The following is a 22,654-nucleotide window of genomic DNA, read 5'->3' as shown; positions in this document are numbered from 1 at the left end:
AGAAAAGGACATCAGGTACCCGGGGGCTCTAGTTACAGCCAGTTGTAAGCCACCCTGGTCTTCTGTAAGAGCAGCCAGTGCTCTTTACCATTGAGCCATCTGTCCAACCCCATGTTCTTTTCTTTAAAAAGATGGTTGCTTATATGCTTATTTCATAATTTCTCAGATTTTCTTATCTTAGGTGTTATAGAATAAAAGTTGGCATTTAGATAAATTATTATAGATAAAATTATTATATGTTTAAAAGATTTTTTAGAGGGGCATAGGAGGAGATGAGGGAGGGAGGGGAGGATTGGAAGGGGAGGAGGGAGGGGACTACAGCTGGGATACAAAGTGAATAAACTGAAATTAATATAAAAATAAAAAATTTAATTAAAAAAGTTTAAATCATGCAAAAAAAAAGAAAGAAACAAAACCCAAACATGGAAAAGAAAAAGATTTTTTTAGAGATGGGCGTGGTGGCGCATACCTGTGATGCCAGTACTCATGGAAGCAGGGGCAGGCCAGCCTGGTCTACAAAGTGAGTCCAGGACAGCCAAGGCTACACAGAGAAACCCTGTATCAAAAACAAAACAAAAAAAAAAAAAAACAAAAACAAAATTTTAGTATATTGCATTATTTATGTATAACATTTATTTATGTTGATAAATAAACCTTAAGGTGTTTATAGAAGGCCAATGAAATAGCTCAACAGGTAAAGGGACTTGCTATCAACCTGATGACCTCAATTTGATTCCTAGGACTCACAGGATGGAAGAAAAAGACCAAGTCTGTCAAGATGACCTCTGATCTCTAACATAGTGGTGTACATTCTTCTATCCCCAATAAATAAATATAAAAATATTAATGCTCATAAACTCTTAACAGTTTCAGAGCTTACACATTTTTTTTGTTTGTTTGTTTTTAGGGATTGAGAGAGGGTCCTATTATGTAACCTTAGCTAGCCTAGAACTCACTAGACTAGACTGGCCCCAAATTTATGGCAATCCTCCTCCTTCTGTCTCTTAAATATTGGGATTAGAAGTGTGAGCCACAGCCTGACAGTGATGGCGCACACCTTTAATCCCAGGACTGGGAAAGCAGAGGCAGGTGGATCTCTGGGTTCAAGGCCAGCCTGTTCTACAAAGAGAGTTCCAGAACAGCCAGGGCTACAGAGAGAAACCTTGTCTTGAAAAATAAAAAAAAAATTTTTTTTTAAATAAATAAGTTTAAGCTTCTATGTCCAGCACAAGATAGTAAACTTTATGTAGTTTGTTTTTGGTTTTTTGGTTTTTCAAGATAAGGTTTCTTTATGTAGCCCTGGTTGTCCTGGAACTCGTGCTGTAGAGCAGACTGGCACATAGATTCCCCTGCTTCTGCCTCTCAAGTGCTGGGATTAAAGGTATACACTACTACCACCCAGCTGTGATTAATATTTTGACCCCACTTATAATGAGTTTTATTATGGTATGTTATATGGTTTTGTGAAATGTCTTTTCTAGGTTGAACAGTTAGTAAGTAAAACATCTGAACTTGATGTGTCTGAAAGTAAAACAAGAAGCGGAAAAATCTTCCAGAGTAAAAGGGTAAATAATTATGTAATTCACCCTTCATGTGTGAATTTTTCAGCATTTCTTTCTTGTTTGTTTGGTTGGTTGGTTTTGAGACAGGGTTTATAGACATAGGTATATAGATGTCCTGGAACTTACTATTTGTATGCCAGGCTGATCTTAGAGAGATCTGCCTGCCTCTGCCTGCTGGTATTATATTTGCTCACTACCACACCTTACCATTTTATAGCATTTTTAAATGATTTATTTTTATTTTATGTGCATTGGTGTTTTGCCTTCATGTATGTCTGTGTGAGAATGTCAGATCCTCTGAAATGAAGTTACAAACAGATATAAGCTGCCATGTGAATGCTGGAAATTAAACTTGGGTCCTCTGGAAGAGCAGCCAGTGCTCTTAACAGCTGATTCATCTCTTAAACCCCATATTTTCAAATATTTCTTAAATAGCTAATCTGTTATGTGTTAGCTACATACTAGAGGCTAAGGACACACACACACAGAGAGAGAGAGAGAGAGAGATAACATTGTTTCCAATACTCACTAAAGTATGGTAGCTGGATGGAAACGATGATACAAGGTCATTATAGAGATCATAATAGATTACATGGAGGTGCAAAGAAAAGAATGGAAATTTTAGTCAAAATACATTATTTTTTATTTTAGTCAAAAAACATGAAGAATCTGAAAAAAAGTTTTGAAAAATGATTTTATCTAGACTCCTAAGGAAAATTTCTAGACTACCAGGAAATTCCCATGTTCTATTTTGTATTTTTTGTTTGCTTGGTTGGTTTTGGTTTTTCAAGACAGGGTTTCGCTGTATAGCCCTGGCTGTCCTAGAACTCACTTTGTAGACCAGGCTGGCCTTGAACTCACAGAGATCCACCTGCCTCTGCCTCCCAAGTGCTGGGATTAAAGTTAAGTGCCACCACTATCACCAGGTCCCGTGTTCTATTTTGTAAATTTATTATCCTGTCATTAGAAATTGATCTTTTGTAGACATCTTACATAAATTTCATTAAGCAAAAAAAAAAAAAAAAACAAAAAAACAAAACAAAACAAAACAAAAAACAAAAAAAACCTCAGTTTTAGTTTTCATAGCTAATTTTACTAAGTAGAAGTTTATATTTGATTTGATTTGTCAAAACAAGCTCTGAGGTAACCTAAATTGGTATTGAAGTCACTATGTAGCTGTGAATGGCCTTAAATTCTTGTTCCACCTGTTTCTGCTTTCAGTGTACAATGCCGATAGCTGTGTTCTCCATGCCTAGCTGATATTTTACTTTAGACCTTAAGTTACTCTCAAGGATTCAGGAGTGGAAAAAAGCATCTATAAAATATTTTCAGAGTTAGGGAACAAAAAGCAACTTTGTCATTGCTATGCTAAAACATAGATTTTTAACGTCTTGTTTAGTGACATCATAATGGCAGCTTGACATTGAACATTCACAGAGTGGATATTCACAGCCTAGAAATCAACAAATGCCTCAGGACTTCTCCCGTAGAGCTAATTGTAAAGTATCTCATGGAGTAGCAGTAATTATACTACTTTGTTTATGTGTATCTTTCTTCCCCACGTTTTCAGTAGGAAGTTAGAATTAGCAGAAGGTAATACTCAAGTTAGTACGCTGATGAAAGCAAGGAACAAATTAACATAAGCTAGATATGGTGGTGTATACCTGTTATCCCAGCACTTGAAAAATGGGTTCAGAAAAGAGCTGAGTTTGAGGCCACCTTGGGCTACATGGTGCCTTGCAGGCCAGCATGAGCTACAGGATGAAACTCTACCAAGAGGGACCTCAGGCATGGGGATGGGCCTTGGAGGAGAGATACAAAATTAGAAAAGTCAGGTATCATTACTTCCAGCATCAAAATGTTCTTTTTAGCTAGCTTCAACTTAGTAAGAATATCTTTTACTAGGATCTAAGAAGAGAGGTAACATTCAAAATAATTTTTAAGCCCAGTGTGGTTTTACATACTTGTAATCCTACCACTCAGAAGGCTGAGGCCAGAGGCTTGCCACAAATTCAAGGGCAGCCTGGTCCACATAGTGAGACCATGTCTCAAAACAAAAACCACTGCTGAGCGGTGGTGGCACAAGCCTTTAGTCCCCAACACTTGGGAGACAGAGGCAGGCAGATCTTTGAGTTTGAGGCCAGCCTGATCTATAGAGTGAGTCCAGGACAGCCAGGGCTACACAGAGAAACTCTGCCTCAGGAAAAGAGAGAGAGAGAAAGAGAGAGGGGAAGGAAGGAAGGAAGGAGAAAGAAAGAAAGAAGGAAAGAAAGAAAGAAAGGAAAAGAATCTTATTAGGCAAAATTTCTCACTATGCAGCCCTGCCCACTATAGAGACTAGATTGCTTTCAGCCTCACACAGATCCACCTGCCTCTGTCTCCTTAGTTCCGAGATTAAAAGTGTGCCTTACTATGCCTGGCAATAAAACTACTTATAAGAAGGTGTTCTTGGAATGTAACATTAAGATGTTTTGAGGCTACACTAACATTTTGCATACTTTTAATTTTTAAAAATTTCATTCCTACATGTGTGTGGATACACATGTGCCATGGCATGTGTGTGGAAATGAGAGCCCTGTGGGAGTCAGCCCTTTCCACCAGGTGAGCCCTGGGCTCAAGCTCTGGATGTAATGCGTGGTAGCACGGGTTTTTAACTGGTGAGCCATCTTGCTGGGCCAAGTTGGAAATTCTTTTATATCAGCTGTTAGCAAGAGTACTCCTGATGTTGCAAATTATAACAAAAGGCTTTAAATGGTCAAGAAATAAAGACATTTAATAGTATTGAGATTTCAGGGACTGGAGCGATAGCTCAGTGGTTAAAGTTGTTTGCTGTTCTTCCAGAGTACCCAAATTCAGTTCCCAACACCCATGTTGGGTGGCTCATAACTCTGGTACCTGCACACACATGGCATATACATTCACGCATAAAGAAAATATAAAAATTTAACATTAAAAAAAGAAAAGAGGATTTCAGCAGTGTTGGGAATCCAGGGCCTTACACATGCAAGACACTGAGCCATACCTCCAGCTGAAGAGGAAACTTCAAGCATAAGAAAAGATGTATCAGGATGGTGTCAGAAACCTATAATCTCAGCACTCAGGAGGCAAAGACAAGAAGATAGTAAATGTTCAACCAGCCTGGGTTACTTGACAACTTTGTGGCTACATAGTACAACATTGTCTCAAAAATTCTGTCAAATAATGTAAAGCAAGAAGTATATCCCTTTAGAGAAGAGTAACATAACAATAATTTTCCACTTTCCAATACTTAATAACTGTACATGACATTAATTGCTGTTGTTAAGAAGTAGAAGAAAATAAATATCCACCAAAAAAAAAATTGGATAAACAAACTGTTATAGCCATACAGTGGAATTATCCAGCCTTAAAAGGAATAAAACATCAATTCACATAATTGGTTGAAAGAAGCCAAATGAGAGGTCCCATGGACTGGAGAGATGACTCAGAGGTTAAGAGCACTGGCTGCTCTTCCAGAGGTTCTGAGTTCAATTCCCAGCAACCACATGGTGGATTACAACTATCTATAATGAGATCTTAAAATCTGGTGTCCTCTTCTGGCATGTAGGCATACATGCAGACAGTACACTATATAAAATAATAAATAAATCTTTTGGGCTGGAGAGATGACTCAGAGGTTAAGGCTGCTCTTCCAAAGGTCCTGAGTTCAATTCCCAGCAACCACTTGATGGCTCACAGCCATCTATAATGGTGCGTCTGGTGCTCTCTTCTGGCGTGCAGGTGTACATGCAGGCAGAACACTGTATATGGAATAAATCTTAAAAAAAAAAAAAGTCACATACCATAATTCTGTTTATGTGAAGATCAGAATCTGAGGCTGGACATGGTGACAGAAGCCTTTAGTTCCAGTAATAGGGAGGCAGAGGCAGGCAGACCTGAATTTCAGGATAGCTAGGACTACATAGAGACCCTGTCTTTAAAAATGAACAAATAAGTCAGATTTTTGGAAAGCTATTGAAACAAAGAGGTTAGGAATAGGAGACTGAGAGCTGAAGAAGACAGCCTTCTATAGGACTTCCAGAGTGATGAAAGTGTTCTAATACTGATTATAGTGGTAAATTGTAAAACTCTGAAGATACTTAAAATTGTTTAACTATTTAAATTAGGTAAAGTATATAGCATCTGAATTATGTGTTGGTACAACTTTTTAACTTCATATAGTTGCATAAGGTTGAAAACTCAACTGTTGCCTTTCTTTGAAAAATAATGAAATAGTAATTTGTTTTATCTTTATGGAGGTAAATGGAAATCAACAAGGGCAAACTTCTAAAGAAAATCGGAAGAGAAGTCATCGTCAACCTGGGAAAACAGTAAGTCTAATGATAGTGTATGGGTAAATAAAATGGGAAACATCTGTGTTCAAATATCTGAGGCTGCTGGGTATGATAACTCCTTCTTATAATCCTAGTTTTTGGGAGACTAAAGCAGGAGGATTACCAAGAGTTCAAGTTCAACCTGGCCTACATAGTAAGTTGCAGTCCAGCTTGAGCTATAGTGAGTCTCAAAAAGTAAATGAAAGATTTTCTAAATGTAAGTAGCTACTGCCCATTCCATGAGCAATTCTGTTATCAGAGGAATTTATAAAATAAAAATTTATATCAGAAAAAATATAAGTAGAATGGTACAGTAACCTAAGAATATTTAGGACATTTGAGCTACACAATTGAACAGAACTTTACAGAGACTGAAACTAAGAGATAACAAAGTTGTCATAGCCACTTTCATGAAAATATATTGTTTCCTGGTATCTTGGGAGAAAGGAAACTTTTTACTTAGACTCTGTGGTTCCTTTATATTTGGAAACTTCCTTTACTGAATCAGGTAACATATTTGTCATTTTTTAAAACACCTATATTTTAACTAGGATTTGGATATTAGTTACATTTAGAGAGCTGAAGGGCTGGGATGTTGTTTGTAGAGTGCGAGATTAGTGTTTGTGAAGCCCTAGACTTGATTTCCAAGAGCAAAAACAATTAGACAACTGAAATACTGAAACTGTTTGAAATGATGAAGTGTTAAAAAGAGGGTCTAAGCTGTATAGGTGGTTGATTATTGTTCTTTTGACTTAGAAACAGGTCTGTGTAGCCGGGTTGTCCTTGAACTCCCCAGGGAGCCTAGTGTGACATTGAATTCCTAGTCCTCCTTCCTCCATCTCCCGAGAGATGGGACTATAGGTATGCGCCACCAGGTTTATTGAGTGCTGTGGAGAGAACCCAGAGCTTCCTTCATGTTGGGGCAAGAATTCTTCTGACTGAGCTACATCCCTAACTGATATTTAAAAACAAGTAAACAAAACTTTTTTTGGGTCTTTTTAAGACTCTGCTCTCTATATAACTGCCCTGGCTGTCCTGGCACTCACTTTCAAACGAAAACTTATTTCATGTGTCTGTCTATCTTTCTATCTGTGCATTCATTCATTCATTCATTCATTCATTCATTCATTCTGTATATGTGTGTGTGGGTGTGTATATGTATGTGTGTTCACTTGCCACAGGATCTATGTCAGAGGTCAGGGGACAACTTGCAGGAGTTGGTTTCCTCCTTGTACCATCTGGGTTCCAGGGATAAGACTTAGTTTGTTATGCTTAGTGGCAAGTGCCTTTACCTACTGAGTCATTTCATCAGCTTTCCAGTTAGTTTTCAGTTACATACATATGTATGTATATACACTGCATGCGTGTGTGGTGCCTGTGGAAGTGAAAAGAGGTGTCAGATTCCCTGGAACCGAAGTTATACATGGTTGTGACCCACCGTGTGTGTGCTGGGAACTGAAGTGCTCTTAACTACTGAATGTCTCTCTAGCCTCCCAGTGATTTACTTTTTGTAAATCATAAATTATATATATATATATTATATATTATTATATATATGTAAAATATATAATTTACAAAGAAAATTACAAAGTATCTGGTGCCAAAGAAACCAGATGCTCACCTGACATAAGTGCTGGGAATGAAACCTAGGGTCTGGAGGAGTAGTTCATTCTCTTAACCACTGACCAAATCTCCAGGCTTAATTTTGCTCAGTGTTTTAAATATTGATACTTTCTTAGGAACCACAATCCAATTTGTCATTTATTCTTTAACTTTTTCCAGAAAATGAAAACTCAATAAAGGAATTTTGTTAGATATTCTCTAATTCATTCTTCCATTTATTCAGAGTTATTTACTGAAGCTTAGGGCATTGTACTTACCTTTCATTTGTGCGGGCTTATGTTTTCATCTTCAGCACTGCAAAAGAAAAAGAATACAAGAAAATGGGTACACCGAATGTCTAATTTTTACCAAGACATGGTGGGGCAGGGGTTAAGTGGGATCATGTAGCTGAGGCTGGTGTTGAACTTGTGATCTTCCTGCCTCTGTCTAGCAATTGCTGCAATTATAGGCATGAACTACCCTCTCTGCCTTAAAATATTATTTATATCTTACATGGTCCCAAAGTAAAGTGTTTTCCTGTTTTTAATTAAAATCTTTATCCCTTTTTCATTTCTCCAAATTTACGTTACCATTATTTTTCCTTCTAACTCTATTGGCAACAACTCAAATGAATATCTTACACTTATGAGTATATTTTAGCAGTTATTTATAGGTAAGTATATCAATAATAAATTGTCCTCTACTTTGAAAATACCCCCAGATATCCTATCTAGGTCAGAAATACCTATGCTGGGCTGGAGATGTAGCTCAGTCAGTAGAGTACTTGCTTAGCATGCAGGGAGCCTATGTTAGACCTTCAGTACATCAAACCATATGTAGGAGCACATTCCCGGGACCCCAGAACTGAGTACATGATGAGAGAGAAGTTCAAAGCCATGGGCCATGTGTAAGACTCTTGTCTCAAAACCAAGAAAGAAATCTTATCTTACATAATGGTACATATTATTTCTATTGAGAGACAGAAACAGACAGGACAGGGGGATCCACAGTTAGAGATATTTAACTAGAAAATCTTTGACCAGTGAGATACCCCAGCAAGTAAAGCACACCTTCTGCTCTAGCAGAGGACTAGAGTTGGTTCTTAGCACACACAGCTGACAGCTCACATACAGCCTACTATTCCAGTTTTAAAGGATCCAGCACCATCTTCTGGTATCCAAGAGTACCTGCAGTCATGTGCTTTACACACACACACAGAGTAACAAACATATACACACAGATTTTTAAATTTTTTTTTATTTAAACTGTAAAGTAAACAGTTTTTTTTTCTTTTGACAGGTCCTTCATAACTTGGAATCCTCTAGTCCAGAGACAGTGCTGAAAATAAGGAAAGTTGGTGAACCAGAGGAACATACCTAAAAGTTATTCTTGTCATGCAGATTTGCAGTTCTCAACATTTAAACTAAAAGATGCTGTATTATTATTTGAAGGTGTGCTTTCTGTAACTCTGAAAATTACTTTGTAGTTCACACAGTTATTACTCTAGTGAAAGTTTTAGCTATGTGTTTACCTGAGCTAACTCCAAGGGAACTTTTGACTTAAAAAAAAAAAATGTCATTGACTCTGCTCATTATCCACTGTGAATATAATCTGTCTTCCTTTTTAAAGAGAGATTTTAAAAAATATATATGTATTAACTTTTAAGGCCCTCTAAAGCCATTTCTAAAATGTGTATTCTGGCATTAAAATTTTGTAAGGATTCGTTTTACTTTTGTTAAAACATTTAATTGGTGCTATTAAAATAATGTTTGCTATTTTGATATAATGTGTTACTAACATGATATGTGACATGCAACTATTAAATGTGTATTTAAGGCAATAAGGTTGTTGAGGGGGCTGGAGAGATGACTCAGTGGTTAAGAGCATTGTCTGCTCTTTCAAAAGACCTGGGTTCAATCCCCAGCACCCATGGTAGCTCACAACTGTCTGTAATGCCAATTCCAAGGGATCTGACACCTTCACACTAATGCACATAAAATAAAATTTAAAAAAATTATTGAAAGCAACGACTAATAAAAGACTGGCATTTTACTAGCATCATGAAGATAGTGTGCAGGCTGTTTTGTAGCTTCTAACTTTTTATTAGCAGAAAGTGTTCAGTTATTAATTTTGAGAGATTTAGGTGAGTAGCTGAACACATTTAAAGCTTTGAGTAGTAGCATGAATGATTGCTTTGAAGAGAGACCTGGGACCTAGTCCTAGCCTTGCCATATATTTCCTTCAGAAAGGAAGATCCAAAATCTTGATCTGTTTGCGTCTCGTGGTTTCAGTAGCCATACTCCAAAATGTACAGTAGCCAGGATTATCAGAGTGCTCCGTGAGGATGTTATGTGTGTGATGGTAGGAATGTCCCCATCCTGTTCAGGGTAAACCAGGTTAAACTGGGACAGATCAGGTTTTTCTAGAGGCATGGTTACCCTCTCAGAGGCGGCGGGGAGGAGGCGACGCGGGTGTTATTTACTCCTCGCCTTATTGCTTGGGTGCCAACATTCCTCATCTACTAGTGCTACAGACAGCTATAGAAACACCTGCTACACTGAAATTGGCTCCCGGAGTCCTTTCGTGATTGGCAGCACTTGTTATTTCACAGGCTACTTTGATTGGGTGATTCCATCGGGGTGGGGCGCAGCCTTGTCCTCACGTCCACCACGGTTCCTTTATTGGATTGACCAGCTGTCAGGCTGAACCCAAACCTGCCTCCTTTTGGTGGTGTTTGTCTGGATCGCAACACAATAGTCGGGAGGGCCTCCCCTCGTACGCTCCGATTGGCTAGACTCAACCTTGGGGGTTTCTGATTGGCCCAATGAAGAAACACCAAGGTAGGTTGCCTAGTGATCCTGAGGAAGCTGATGTGTTATTCCCTCTCTGCAACGAAGGATCAGGAAGTTTGTGCTCTGTGCCCGCTTAAGAAGTTTTTCACCTACTAGTACTGGGTTCGGGTAAGGGAAACAGGTGCCCTACAAAAACTGAGTGTGACCTGCAGCCCACGTCCCGCTGCAGCTCCGGAACAACGGTAAGGAACAGAGAATAACACTTCCTAACGTCCAACAGAGCTGCTCGATGTTTTACTTTAGTAAGAGAGAAAGGATGGTTTTTACGTATTGTTGGTCATCGTGTTTTCAGAGAGGGTGCTTTAGCCAATAAGTGTTCATGGGGAAATGATGAATTCTTCAAAGAAGATTGCCTCCATTCCTCCGAGGGTGTAAAGTTTCTTGGATTAGGTTTGGAAATAACCCCAATTCAGTGCCAAATAGAATCAGTACCCCATGGTATTGTTTCGTGTTCTGTTTCTTCTTCACTTTTCTTACTTCTCACCAAAAATTATATTTGAAATGTACCCTTGTATGAGGAATTGTTTGTAGGGCACTTGATGCGCATTTCTTCTATTTTTGATGTTTAGAAGCCTTTTAATCAGTATATATTTATTGAGCAGTTAAAACGTTAAAGATATTGTGTTAGTTGCTTTGGAGAATATAAAAACTCAAGATGACAATATGCCAGCTACCCTTCAAGAAGTTTAAGTTAACATACAGCCATAACAAAAGAGGGACTATAATGAATATCTTAAAGGGAATAAGTATAAATAAATTTCTGTTAAAGTACAGCTGAGGGAGAAACCAGCTCTAAACACGGGACATACGCGTAATGGAAAGATAGAAATTCATCTTAAGGCCTTACTTGTATTTGGTAGGCCTTCAAAGACTAGACATTTGGGGAGGAAAGGAGAAGGAAAAGAACCCCTGGAATAACAAGGACCAGAGGCAGAAAGAAAACAAGACACCACTTGATAAAATTGTTATAAGGTAGAACTAGGCGCACCCATAGCACCCTCTTAAATATATTATTTTGATCTCAATGATATATAATTGCTGATATTAAATACTTGTTTTTAATAAATAAAAATTGACATTTACACCAGGCATTAGTGGTGTACACCTTTAATCCTAGCACTTGGGAGACAGAGGCAGGTGGATCTCTGAGTTTGAGCCAGCCAGGTCTACAGAGTCAGTTTCAGGACAGCCAAGACCTTTACACAGAGAAACCCTGTCTCAAACAAACAAAAAAGATATTTACATTTGTATAAAATGTGCTTGCTTTAAGCACACTTAAAGCAGATGATGTAAACAAGTGTGATGCTGAGTGTAAAAGGGTGTATGCTCTGATTTTTTCCCCACTGCTGGGAATGGCTGATATTTTCCCCCACTGCTGGGAATGGCTGTTAGGACCTTGTACATGCTAACTAACACATTCTGTAACACTGAGCCACATCCCAGCACCACTTTCTTTTGAGAATTTGATAATCCTTTAACATTCTTACTGGGTTTTGTTGTTCTTGTTGTAGCAATTTGTGTATTCACAAGATAGTCAGAACAAGGATGCTAAGTTACCATATCTGATAATCACTTAAGTGTTGTACTCCAGCCTAGTGATTTCCAAAATGAAAATGAATTCATGAAATGAGTTGTTATGGTAAAAAAAAGGAAGAAGGAAGGAAGGAAGGAAGGAAGGAAGGAAGGAAGGAAGGAAGGAAAACAAAACAAAACAAAACATTGGGCTGGAGGGTTGGTTACAAGCATTTGTTTGTGCAAAGGACGTGGATTCAATTCCTAGCACCTACATGGAGCCTCAGCACTTCCTCAGGCACCAGGCATGCTGTGTGGTATACAGACACGCATGTAGGCAAAAAACTGATATACACAAAAATCTAAAAAAGAAGAAAGATTAAAACATAGGCAGAGAGAGATGGCTTAGTAGATAAAGACAGTTGTACAAACTAAGCAGTCTGAGTTCAAGCTCCAGAATCCATGGAAAAGTAGGAGGGAGTAGACTCCAACAGTTGTCCTCTGACCTCCTTGTATGTACATAGCACAGGCTCCCACAAACACTATGCACATGCACACACAATAATTTTAAATATTAAAATGTTTATTTTTGCTATGTGTATTTTTGTGTATGTTTAATAATGTGCCATTAACTGTTTACAAAAATTATAAATTATGTGTACTCAAGAGGCCACATGCTCATGAAGTTTTACTGTTCCATCTTATTTAACTTGGGCCTAGCCTTTAAAAGCTGAGTCATCTCTCCTTGTGGAAGAGTGGAAGGAAGGATCAAAGGAGCCAGAAGGGTCAAGGACTCCACAAGACCTACAGAGTCAACTGACCTGGGCCCGTGGGGCTCCCAGAGCCTGAGCCACCAACCAAAGAGCATGCAAGGGCTGGGCCTAGGCCCTACACATATGTAGCAATGTACAGCTTGGTCAACATGTGGGTCCCCTAACAGTTGGAGTAGGGGCTCTCTCTGACTCAGTTGCCTGCCTGTGGATCCCTTTCTCCTAACTGGACTGCCTTGTCTGGCCTCTCACTTAGTCCTGCTGCAACTTGATGCGCCAGGGTGGGTGGGTGGGTGCTCTTAGGGCCCTCCCCTTCTCTGAGGAGAAAAGGAGGGAGGAATATGAGGAGGGGTTGTGAGAGTGGGACTGGGAAGAGAGGAGGGAACGAGCTGTGATCAAGGTCCTCCAGCTTTTTTATGTATTTAATCACTTTAATAAGTAATGAAGAAAAAAAGCTTGGGGACCCATTTTATAGTGATAGAATTCACTCCTGGGGAAAAAAATTAAAAAAATAGCAATAAGTTAAAAAAAATTAAAATACTTACACATACAAAGCATCTGTTCATTTAATTCGTTGATTTATTCATTGAGAGGTTATAGTTTTACTTATATAAATTTTGTCCACATTTTGTAATAGCTTTGAATTTTATTTGGGGGACACTGATGTAAATTATACTGTTTTTCATGCAAAATGCCACTTGCCTTTTGATTAATAAGAAAGGGCATGGCCTTTCTAAATAAAATCATGCCATCTATATATATATATATATTAAAAAAAAGACAAAAACGAATTCTAGGTTGTAGGATATGCCCAAGAAATAAGCACACTGAAAGGATGGTAATTTCTAATGGACTTTCAAATTACTGATGATCACTTTTCACTTGCTCTCTGTGCAATTTAAGCTGTTACACTTTGAAAAAGAGAGCATGTTATCTTGTGTTTCTGTTTACCACCTGATTCTGTATTTGATCTTCTATAGTTTCCTGTGTGTGGTGTGTGTATAGATCTTCTATGGACCTATATTTGATTATTTACTAAGGTATGCACATATTTTTCACATCCTCCACAGACAGGTGAGAATGACCACATTAACTCACCGGACCCGTCGGACTGAAGTAAGTAAAAGTTCTGAAAAGAAAATGGAAGGTGAGGAAGACACTAATCAAGAAAAGAGTCCCAGTAATGAAGACCCTGGAGACTCCAAGGATATCCGCCTCACTCTTATGGAAGAAGTATTGCTCCTGGGACTAAAAGATAAAGAGGTAATGACATTAGGTTTGCTACTTTAGCTCAAAAACACAAATCTTAGAATGTTTTAGGACATAAACTCCAGCTGTATACATTGGAGTTAGAAGGATATGGGAAGGAGAAGAATATCTGCAAGGTAAAATCCAGAAATGTAATTCCTTGAAGTATAATTTAATTGCAGTACAGAGGTGGCTAGCACTGTGTCAGTGCTTGTAGCCTCTCCGCTTAGCTTGACGGAGTAATGATCGCTTACTGAAGTAAGAAAGAAGCATTCACAGTCACATCTTCTTGAGCCTTGAAGAGAAGTCTTAAAAGACAAAAGCAACAGCAGGTATGGTGGCACAGCACACTCCTGTGAGGCCAGTATTCAGGAGATGGGGCCAAGCCCATCTCCACGAGTTCAAGGCCAACCTGACCTGGCCAATGTGATCTACCTAATGAGTTATAGGCTAACCAGGACCCCATCTTAAAATTAAACAAGTGAATAAAAACAACAAGGAATATGTATGACTATCTGTTTTACAGAAACAAATGATAAATGAGTTTTTTATAGTAATAATTTTTTTAGGCCGGGATTGGTGGTATTTGTCTATAATTCTAGACTGGGGAGGTGGAGGCAAGAGGATGAGGAGCTCACTCACATCCTGAGTTCAAAGTTAACCTCAGTTTGAACCATATTTCAAAAAACCAAAAGGGTTTTTTTGTACCTAGTATAGTTTCAGGACAGCTGGGGCTCTGTGCAGAGACCCTGTCTGAAAGAAGATGGCTGGGGATGGGGAGCAACACTGGTTGGTTGTTGTTATTTGTTTGTTTTTCATTTTCTTCTATGGATCTTCAATAATAACACTATTTTAAGGATTTTTTTCATTTATGTGAATGTATTCCATTTATGTGCCAGTGCCTGCAGAGAGCAGGAGTCAGATTTCCTTGCAGCTGGAGTTATAAACATTTGTGGGGGGTCTGATATGGGTGCTGGGAACTAAGCTCAAGTCCACTCGAAGAGCAAGAAGCAGCCGTAACCATTGAGCCATTTTACTAACTTTTTATATATATATTTGAGTGCTCTATCTGTATGTACACTTGCACCCATTATCAGCTCACATTATAGATGGTTGTGAGCCACCATGATGTTGCTAGGAATTCCAGAAACTCTGGAAGAGCCGTCAGTGCTCTTAACCACTAAGCCATCTCTCCAGCCCTCATTTTACCAACCTGTTCTCTCAACACTTGGTAGGCTAGGGGTAGGTTAGAGAGTCCAAGGCCAGCCTGTATTATATGATGAGGCCAAGGCCACCTGGATGACATGTCAAGACCCTGTCTCAAAGTCAAAACAAAATAATAACTTTATCTTTTTATTTCTAAATTTCTCCTTGTAGGAAATTTAGGCAAAGTGTCGTTGTGCAGTTCCGGCATTTAGGAATCTTGAGGTAGCATAATCAAGGGTTCAGTGTCAACCTGGGCTACACTGCAAGTTTAGGGACAGCCTGGATTACATGATGAAACTTTGTTTCAAAGAAAAAAAGAAAAATTTCCCTTTTCTTATTATTTTTATTTGAGTCTCATGTAGCCCAGACTGTCTAAAGACTCACTATAGAGCAAATGGCGTGGATGATCCTCCTGTTTCACCTCCAGAGTTCTGGGATTAAGGCATGTGCCACTGAGCCTGGTACATGTGATGCTAGAGACTGAACCCAGGGCTTCATTGATTCGAATGAGTGATGTTCACCAGCCCAACAATTTCTTTTATTGTCTTGTTTTGTTTTGTTTTTGTTAGAGACAGGGCTTTGCCATGTATTCTAAACTGCCCTGGAACTCATTAACTAGACCAAACCCACAGCAAAAAAAAAAGAAAGAAAGAAAGAAAGAAGAATAAAAGTCCATTGATTAAATGGATATAAATACGTTCTTAAATTCTGTTTTAAATCTTATTAAATTTATTCTCTCACAGTTGTATACACATACTTATAATGTAGTTTAATCATATTCTCCCCTATTACCTTCTCTTATCATTTTTTCCTCCCACCGAAACACTTCTTCCAAGGAAGGATAACCTGCCCTGGCTGCACAACTGAGGAACATGACTTCCCTCGACTAGCACATTTATTTAGAGTGTGCACGTGGCTCTGTTGGTTGTCTGCTTCCACATATGGGTACCAGGGATGAAATCTAAGGTGTAAGCCTTAGAGTTAAGCACCTTTACCTGCTGAGCCATGTCACCACACCCACCTGGTGACAGTTTTTTAAACTTAACTTTTCAGAGTCAGGCATGGTGGCTTACATCTGTAATCTCAACACTTAGGAGGCTAAGGCAGAAAGATTTTCCTAAATTCTTGGTCAGCCTGGGCTACATAGCAAGATCCTATCTTGGTTCACAGAAACTTGGGCAGGAATTGAGCTCAGTTGACAGAGTGCCTGCATAGTGTGCAGAAGCCCTTGGTCTGACCCAACTGTTGCAGTTTAGCACTCAAGAGGTGGAGTACAGAGGAGCACGAGATCACAGTTGTGCTGGTCTCCATGGGGGTCTGTCAGCATAAGCCACATAGAACCTGTCCCAAAAAAATTAATGCAAAATTTAAAAGACTGAAAGTCTAATTTAGGTCACTGCCTGCTTTTTTCCTTTAGTTTTCTGATTGTGCAGAACGAACACTAAGTCTTGTCACTAATTTATTGCTCGTTGTGAATAGTGCAAGTAAGCTAGAAGGACCCGGTTGCCTTTGTTTTTGTGTGTGTACTTTACACAGGCAAAAAAAAAAAAAAAAAAAAACCTTTGTCCTGTTCCTTATTATATCCAGCTTTAAAACTCAAAGAAATGAGCCAGAGATCAAAGTCCTATTTTAACAGTAGGAGGATAAAGTTTAAGCTGCTTCCTTATAGCCTCTCCCGGTTCCTCCCAATTCTAAAATGCTCACTGTTCTAAAATATAGATACCAAAATTAAGATAAAGCCACCTGCCACCTAAAATTGGGACTTTGGCTATAACCACTGAGCCTATAAACTTACTGTGAGTCTTTTGCTGCCTTCATAGTTTGATTAGCTTGAGAGCCTTTAAAACACTTTGTACCCTTCCCTGCTAATCCTGCAAGGCAGGGAACATTATCTCTTTGAGTTGAAGCAAAATGATTATCTGGGAGTTTATTGGTGGAGTTTACATTTAAATTTACTCTGAGGTTTGGAGTAGAAAGAGGATCAGTGGTTTTGCCCTGGAATTACTGTTGTTAAGTGATTGTTTTAATTTCTTTTCCTGTTGCTGTGATAAAACACCCTGAGAAAAGCCACTTAAAGAAGAAACAGTGTATTTGCTTCACAGTTCCAGGTTACAGTCCATACTGTCAGGGATACAGGGACTTGAAGCAACACATCACATCACATCCAGCCGGGAGCAGAGAATTAGTGCATTCTCATTTTAGCTCCCTTTCTCAGAGAGGTCAGACTTTCCTTCCTAAGGAATAGTACTGCTCATGGTAGGTAGCTCTTCCCAGGTAAGTCTAGATTATACCAAGGTAACAGTTACATGTAAGCATCAAATGGAGGGTAGCTCAGCACTTAGAGCATTTTCCGGTAATTTGAGTTCTGTTCTCAGCATCCTTATTGGGGAGCTCACAGAGGAGTTCTTGGCACAAGCCTGTAGTCTCAGCTGTTTTACATAGTGAGTTCAGGCCAAGCAGGAGTTACATAGCAAAACCCTCTATCAGGGATAAAAGCATTCAGTCACTCAATCAATCGATCAATCAAACCTGGTTTAAAGAAGAGAGTATTGAATACTCAGTTACATTCCCAGCATTTTTTTTTTCTTTCAACTTTATCATAAGCATTTTCTTAGATTTGGAGAGAGGAGTTAAAAGTATTTTGCTTCATCAGGTGGTAGTACAAGCTTTTAATCTCAGCACTCGAGAGGCAGAGGCAGGTGCATCTCTGTGAGTTCTAGGTCAGTCTGGTCTACAGGACAGCCAATGCTATACAGAGAAACCCTGTCTCAAAAGACAAAACAAAAAGTATTTTCTCTTTATTTTTAATTTATGTATATGGTTATTTTGCCTGCATGTTACCAAGTGTGTGCAGCGCCTGTAGAGGCCAGGAGAGGGTGTTGGACCTCTGGGGACTGCAGTCACAGACTGTAGTGAGCCACCGTGTGGGTGCTGGGAATCAAACCCAGGTCCTCTTAACTGCTGAGCCATCTCCCCTAGGGGTTTTTTAATGGTCTCATTGTCTTGGGCATCACCAGGTAGTTCAGGAGAGCCTCTGTTGTTTGGGGTAGTTTTTTGAGACAGGGTCTCTTGTAGTTTAGACTTGTCTTGATTTCTGTAGCCGTGGATGGCTCTGAACTCCTGTCCTCCTGCCTCCACTTCTCCAGTGCTGGGGTTACAAATGAGCAGCACCACCTGGTGCTGGACACCTGGGCTTTAATGGTGCTTTAAATTTTTGTTTTGTTTTATTTCTTTCTTTATTTCCATTTGCCACCCTCAGCTGCCAACTCTAAGATATTCAACATTCATGGTTGTTTTAAGGTGTGCCTTCCAGGATGTTTGATTAAGGGCATTTTGAATACTTGAGTCTTTGTATGTAATGAACATCTATGCCTAGGCTTTTTATAGGAGCAAAATTATCGTAAATATGAGTAATCTTTAACTAAAGTGTTTCTCTTAGGGGCTTATTTAGAAATTTAGAAATACACTGACAAAGAATAGTACTTTTCTTTTCTTCTCCCTCTTTCTTTTTTCTTTCTTTTTTTTTTTTTTTTTACACAGACAGGCTGGTCTCAAAGTCACAATCTAGATGATTGACTTTCCATTCTGCCTCTACTTCCCCAGTGCTAGAATTACAGGCAAGAAACACTAAACCCAGGGTTTTGGTTGGTTAGTTTTGTATTTTGTTTGGTTTTCCCTGCAGTGCTGGGACCCAGGCTTCTTGCAAGTTTGACAAGCACCCTTCCAACTAAGCCACTTGCCTAGCCCTCCTTTTTTCTTTTTTTTCTTTTTTTCTTTTTTTTTTGTATATAAATAAAAATTACCCAATAAACTGTTTATAATAGTCACCTGAAAGAGATTTTTTTGTTGTTGTTTTGGTGAGGGGCACGGTTTCAAGACAGTGTTTCTCTGTGTAACCCTGGCTTTCTGGTTGATTTGAACTCGCTGTGTAGAACAAGCTGGTCTCAAACTGGGCATTGTGGTACGTGCCCTTTAATGCAACATTTGGGAGGCAGAGGCAGGAGGATCTCTGTTAGTTTGAGGCCAGCCTTGGTATTTAGAAAATACCAAGTTTCAGGATAGTCGAAGCTACATAGTAAGACCATGTCTTAAAAAACAGAAAATGATCTGTCTGCCTCTTACCTCCTGAGTGCTGAGATTAAAGTTGTGTGCCAGTGCGCCTGGTTTGGACTTTTACTTTTTAAATGATATGTTTTCATGTGGGTTTTTTAAAAAAAGCTCTCATCCTGCCAGTGTGCTGGAACAGTCCCCAACCAGTACTGAGGCAGTGTGCAGTTCCTTCTCTTTCTCACAAGCCCCAGTGTCTTCTTTTCTCTTCTTCATATGTGTGGCTTCTGGTAAAGTGTCTAGTGATTCAGTGATGACCTTTGTGTGTGGCAGTTCTTCCTGCTCAGGCACACCAAAGGATTAACCATTTAAAGTCTTTACTATGGGTAGTTTGAGACTTCATCAAACTATATAGATGAAGAAAAAAGAACCCTGGAAATGTAGGGAACAATGTTTTCCTTTCTCCTGGGCTACTTTACATCTGACCATGACACAGTGTGTGAGAGAAGAGATTCTAAGATTTTATCCTTGAAAATGGTGTGGTGCTCTGTGTTGCCATCTGTGGTCTCTATAGATGGGACATATGCCCACCCCTTTTCTCCTCCTCATCATCATCTTTTCTAAATTGATGTTATACTTCCACAGGTACTTTTAATTTTTAAGCTAAGTATGTTTTATATTTTCTGTTGTATATTAATAAAAAGTTTAATGACTCATTTGGAGAATTTTACATGTTTTAAGATGCTGTGATGGGAAAGAGTAATATTTAAAGAGTTCCTAGGAGCTTGGAGGATAGCTCAGTTGGTAAAGTCCTTGCCTAGTGTCCACCACCAGTATATAGTGATACACACCCGTAACCCAACATTCCAGATATATTAGTAGGTTCCAGTCAGAGTTATCCTCGACCGTATAGTGAGTTAAAGGCTAACCTGGACAACTATATGAGACCTTGTATTAAAAAAAAAAAAAAAAAGACACATCCTGGTTGCCATTGTGCCCTTATTTACAGTGCATCTCTTCTGTAATTCTACTGGCAATCTGAATTGTCCTTGAAACAGAAGTTACATGTGGCAAGGAAGAAATGAAAAAAGGCAAACTTCCCTCCAGTCAATTCTAGACCTATTGTTTGCACACCTGCTGGGGTTACAGAGGCTTTTCCTGAATAAACTGCTTGTTCTGAACTAAGTTATACTTTAACAATCTAATTGAGCAGCTAAATTGTACAAAATCAAATATGAAGCTAAAAAAATCCTGTTTCCTCCTTAGGAATTACGTAGCCAGGTACAGTGATACCCACCAGTAGTCCCAGCGCTCAGGGGAGGCAGAGGCAGGCAGATCTCTGTGAGTTTGAAGCCAGCCTGGTCTATAAAGCAAGGCCAGGGCAGCCAAGGCTACGTAGAGAAACCTTGTCTCCAAAAACAAAACCAAAAAAAAGAGGAATTAAGTAGTGCAGCCATGACTTGGGTCAAAAACCCTCAGGAAATAGAGATGTCTCATGAATGTGTGTGATGCGAGGTGAGTTTATGTTGCCAAGCTAACATATTTGCTTGCTTGCTTTTCCTACCTTTAGATTTTTTGAGACAGCATCTCATGTAGCCAGGTTAGCCTCCAGTCTTCCCACCTCTCAGGTGCATGCGCTACCGTGTGCAGCCCTAACAAATACTTTTTGAATGCCCAAATTGATGGCGAAAAGTTTGTGCCTTGGGTTTCATCCCTACCACTTCAGGAAAAACAATTTATTGAGCAGATAATATATGTGTATTAAAAAGAGTATTATCCTCTTTCTTTCTCTTCATTTTTGAATTAGGATTGGCTTTGTGCTCGACAGGAGTGCTAAGATTAAAGGCACACATGACCATGCCCAGAAAAAAGTATTCTATTGCTAAGTATAGCGAGGACAAACAAGTTAGTTGCAATAGGATGTGACAGAGGAAAGGACTGTTTATAGGCACACTCAGGTGAGGAACGTAACCATTTGGTGGAGGTGAGAGGGAAACAGTGTTAGAAAGTGTTACACAGAAGCTGTGATCCCTGCTCTCAGTCTGTGAGTGCAGGGAAGTTGAAGAAGGAACAGCATTGGTTCCGGGTGTACAAAGGCATTTAGAGCACTAACGACAAGGGTGGGGCTGGGGCTACAGCGCAGTTTCTAGAGTGCTTATGGAGTATGCGCGAAGCTCTGGCTTCAGTCCCCAGCCACACTAACCCCCCAGCATGATGATGTGCCTGTGATCCAGCACGTGGGCAGACACTGAGGACCCTCCTCAGCTCCGTACTCCAGGACAACATAGGCTACCTGAGACCTAGCCCAAAACAAAAGAAAAGGAAAGAAAAAAGAGAAAAGCATTCAGGTACTTAATAAAAACATGAGGTGGGCCTGGAGTCTTGCATTCGTGAAGCTCTGAGTTTGAGTCCAGCACTGTAGATACCAGGTATGGTGCGGGATGCCTGTAATCCCAGGATTTGTGGGGTGAAGGCAGGAGGACTGCCTTGAGATTAAGGCTAACAGGAGCTACAAAGTGAGTTCGAGGCCAGCCTTGTCTATATAGCACTACCCTTTAAAAGAAAAAAGCCAATAATCTAAATAAACTTGTTAAAATATATAACAAAATAAGGGGTTGGAGAGGTGGCTCAACAGTGAGAGCCCTGGCTCTTCCTGAGGATGAGTTCAGTTCCCAGCACCCACCTGGTAGCTCACAACCATCCGGTGCCAGGGGATCCAAGAACCTCTTCTGGCCACTGTGGGCAGCAGGCATACATACATGCAGGCAAAACATACACATACGTGAATATAAACCCGTAATTGGCGATAGCTGAAGAAAGACCTGAGGCAGCTGGGCCCTTCCTGCAGCTCAGCTGTTATGAGGGAAGCCCTGACTGGATCCTTGGGATTGTGTAACCGCATGAAACTGGAATGGTGGCACGTACTTCTGGACGTGGATGTAGGAAGAAACCTTTTGGGGGGGGGTAGAGTGATAGGGTTTTTCTGTGGAGAGAAGATTAAAGGTGTGCACCATCATGCCCAGCAGAGGAAGAAACTTTCAAGCTACATAGTTTGAGGTCAGCTTAGACTATATTAGACCCCATCTCAAAAATAACTAAGTAGGTGCTGGAGAGGCTCAGTCATTGGGAGTATTTGTTCTTGCAGAGAACTCATGTTCAGTTCTCAGCGCCCACATGCTGGCTCACAGTCATCCATAACTCCAGTTCCAGGGCACTGCCCTCTTCTGACCTCCACAGGGACCAGGCCTGCAGGTAGCCCGTATACTTACAGACAAGCAAAGCACTAATGCACATAAATAAATCTTTGTTTGTTTTTACAAGACAGGATTCTCCTTGATGACCTTCAGCTTGCTCTGTAGATGAGGCTAGCCTCGAACAGAGCGATCCACCTGCCTCCACTTCCTGAATGATGGGATTAAAGGGATGCGCCGCCACAACCCAGCTTTTTACATGAATAATGTTTTTCAAGTAAATAAGTAGAGGCTGGAAAAGAGACTACTAGC

At 39.7% G+C, this 22,654-nt stretch overlaps 2 protein-coding genes across 3 annotated transcripts in view; both read left to right on the top strand.

Moving 5' to 3' along the window:
• The window catches only part of Hormad1 (HORMA domain containing 1), a 29,697-nt gene extending 20,640 nt beyond the window's left edge, over positions 1–9,057 (top strand). For both annotated transcript variants that reach the window (XM_055603850.1, XM_055603849.1), the window contains 3 exons: positions 1,482–1,565; positions 5,840–5,911; positions 8,816–9,057. In XM_055603850.1, the coding sequence (XP_055459825.1) occupies positions 1,482–1,565; positions 5,840–5,911; positions 8,816–8,896 (237 nt within the window). In that variant the 3' untranslated portion in view covers positions 8,897–9,057. The remainder of the gene's footprint in view (positions 1–1,481; positions 1,566–5,839; positions 5,912–8,815) is intronic.
• Positions 9,058–10,360: 1,303 nt separating this feature from the next.
• Positions 10,361–22,654, top strand: part of Golph3l (golgi phosphoprotein 3 like) — a 28,293-nt gene continuing 15,999 nt past the window's right edge. The window contains exons 1-2 of the mRNA XM_055603834.1: positions 10,361–10,550; positions 13,721–13,913. Coding sequence (XP_055459809.1) covers positions 13,731–13,913 — 183 coding nt within the window. The 5' untranslated portion in view covers positions 10,361–10,550; positions 13,721–13,730. The remainder of the gene's footprint in view (positions 10,551–13,720; positions 13,914–22,654) is intronic.

The sequence above is a fragment of the Psammomys obesus genome, unplaced genomic scaffold (genome assembly GCF_907164565.1).
Source record: "Psammomys obesus unplaced genomic scaffold, mPsaObe1.curated_primary_1811, whole genome shotgun sequence".
Taxonomy (NCBI): domain Eukaryota; kingdom Metazoa; phylum Chordata; class Mammalia; order Rodentia; family Muridae; genus Psammomys; species Psammomys obesus.
The sequence above is the reverse complement of the archived record's forward strand: the minus strand, read 5'-3'. Positions and strand labels throughout refer to the sequence as shown.